The sequence below is a fragment of the Babylonia areolata genome, chromosome 24, assembly GCF_041734735.1.
Source record: "Babylonia areolata isolate BAREFJ2019XMU chromosome 24, ASM4173473v1, whole genome shotgun sequence".
Classification (NCBI taxonomy): domain Eukaryota; kingdom Metazoa; phylum Mollusca; class Gastropoda; order Neogastropoda; family Buccinidae; genus Babylonia; species Babylonia areolata.
The window spans coordinates 41,876,035-41,878,534 of NC_134899.1; the positions used below are offsets into that span (position 1 = coordinate 41,876,035).

General features: G+C 45.6%; 1 protein-coding gene across 1 annotated transcript in view; it reads right to left on the reverse strand.

Annotated features, from left to right (window-relative positions):
• Nucleotides 1-2,500, reverse strand: part of LOC143298636 (uncharacterized) — a 16,063-nt gene that overhangs the window by 8,126 nt on the left and 5,437 nt on the right. The window contains exon 5 of the mRNA XM_076611516.1: nt 906-1,937. Coding sequence (XP_076467631.1) covers nt 906-1,937 — 1,032 coding nt within the window. The remainder of the gene's footprint in view (nt 1-905; nt 1,938-2,500) is intronic.

The following is a 2,500-nucleotide window of genomic DNA, read 5'->3' on the forward strand; positions in this document are numbered from 1 at the left end:
TCCATCCATCCATCCACACGTCTGTTCATTCACCCAAGGTGTGTCAGTGATTATCCATCCATCCATCCATCCATCCACACGTCTGTTCATTCACCCAAGGTGTGTCTGTGATTATCCATCCATCCATCCATCCACACGTCTGTTCATTCATCCAAGGTGTGTCAGTGATTATCCATCCATCCATCCACCCATCCATCCATCCACACGTCTGTTCATTCATCCAAGGTGTTTTTGTGATTATCATCCATCCATCAATCCATCCATCCATTCACACGTTTGTTCATTCATCCAAGGTGTGTCAGTGATTATCATCCATCCATCAATCTATCCACCCACCCACCCATCCATCCATCCATCCATCCAAGCGTTGATAACCTCTGGAGGTGCATAGGGAGGTGAGGTGGGGTGGGGATGGGGTACAAGCACTTTCAGGTATGTGCACATGTGTCTAAAATCCTGGTTGTGTCAGTGAGTTCTTATTCAAGTGTATTCCTTTTATAATGTTGATACCCCCTCCCCCGTAACATTCCTTTGTGAACCCGGTGCACTTGATAATAAAGATATAATCATTCTCTTCTCTTCGTATTTCCCTTCTCCTTCTCCTTCTTCTTCTCATTATCTATTCATTTATTCGTTATTTGCTTCTTCTTCTCCTTCTTCTCATTATTCGTTTATTCATTTATTTATTTGTCTATTTATATATTCATTTATTAGTTTCTTCTTCTTCTTCTTCCCCTCCTGCTCATTCTCTCCAGTCTCCTCCTTCTCTTCCTTCTTCTTCGTGTTCTTATTCTTCTTCTCAATTAATTAAATATTTCATTTTGATACCGCCATAATTTATCTGTCTATCCAGTCTATTTCTATTTAGTTAGTTACTCATTCATCGTCATAAGCGTCACCCTCACCTCGCAGTGCTGCATGCCGTCACACCAGTGGCTGAACGAGATGCACTCCCCGCTCCTCTTGCACGTGCTGTCCGCGCACTGCTTGTGCACGCAGAACTCCTCGTCCGAGTTGTCCAGGCAGTCCGTGCGGTGGTCACACACTAGCGTGAACGGCAAGGTTCGAATCCCGTTCTCGCAGGCGAACGTCGGCATAGTTCCGCCGTGGGTAGTCTGGCACGAGCTCACGTATTGGTGCTTCTGACAGTGCGTGGAGGGGTCACATGACAGGAAGTCGTGGGTCAGGTGACCTTCCGGGCACAGCACCACCGTGATGTTGTCGAAGCCGTAGTTGTAGTCGGAAGCGGTCTCGAGGCGAGGGAACTCCAGCTGTCGGCGTGGCACGTTGCTGCTCGAATGGCGAGACTCGTACTCACAGATGAAGTCAGCGTTGGTGGCCTCGTCGCACGGGAAGGTGATGGAGTAGTTGTCCCAGCCCCAGGGGAGAGCAGCGCAGGAGGGGAAGACGTGCTCTCCCTTGAGGTGCACGAAGTAGGCCAGGCTCTCGTCGCTCCACTGCCACATCTTCTTGTAGATCACCGGCAGGTTCGGGTCGGCGGTTCGAAGCCCGATAAACACCACCGACGCACGGTGACCGTAGTCCAACGCGTTCTCGATGGCGTTCCATTCTTCAGGGGTGTTCAGACTGGCCAGTTCCGAGTTACGTTTCTTGCATTCGTTGAACGCGTCAGTCCACGTGATCGCTTTGGACCAATCGAAATACTGGTAGCATTTGTCCTCGAAGGCGATGGATCCATTACAGGCTCCTTTGTTGTACGGACACAGGTGTTCGTCTTCACCCTTCTGGCACTCGGCGAACAGGTTGCAGTGGAGGTGTCTTTGGAAGTCGTCGTAGTAGGGAACGGAGCAGTCAAACTTACCGTGCAGCTGTCTGGGGGAGAACCTCTTTTTGTGGATGGTGAACGTCATGCGGAAACCAGTACGGCTCCAGTTTCTGTCGCTGAAGAAAACCAGTGTGATGTTGTGGTCGAACACCTGCGAGGATAGAACACAAGGCAAAACAAGGCAAGAAGTTCATTTCCATGTGCCCTCTCGTGGCATAGACACGTTTATACATGTATCTTTTTACACGCACTATACAGGCAAAAACAGCTTTGTCAAAAACTACAAAAAAGAAAAAAAAAAAGAAAAAGAAAAAAAGCCCATTTGAGCAAACACGCAAAAACACAATCAGCAAGTAATATTTCCTCAGCAATAGACAAAAAATATTTTCCTTATCAATTTATAACGTTTTATCGAAATAGGAAACAAATAATGTAAGTTTTAATAATATTTCATTTTAAACGAAGAAACAATTGTCTAAATTTTAACAATAATCTTTTTTTCTTTTTCTGTTTCAGAAGCCAGTAAGTGGAGACTATTCAACAGATATTGAGTGGAATCTATAAAGATATTCTCGACCGATGTTGTCAAGAAAAGGACAGAAAAATAGTGAAACTGATGAGCAATGTCATTTGTGGAACATTTATCAAAGATTCTTTCATACAGGATAAAACTGAACGCCTTTGTAACGAAATTAAGCAGAGACATTAAATGCT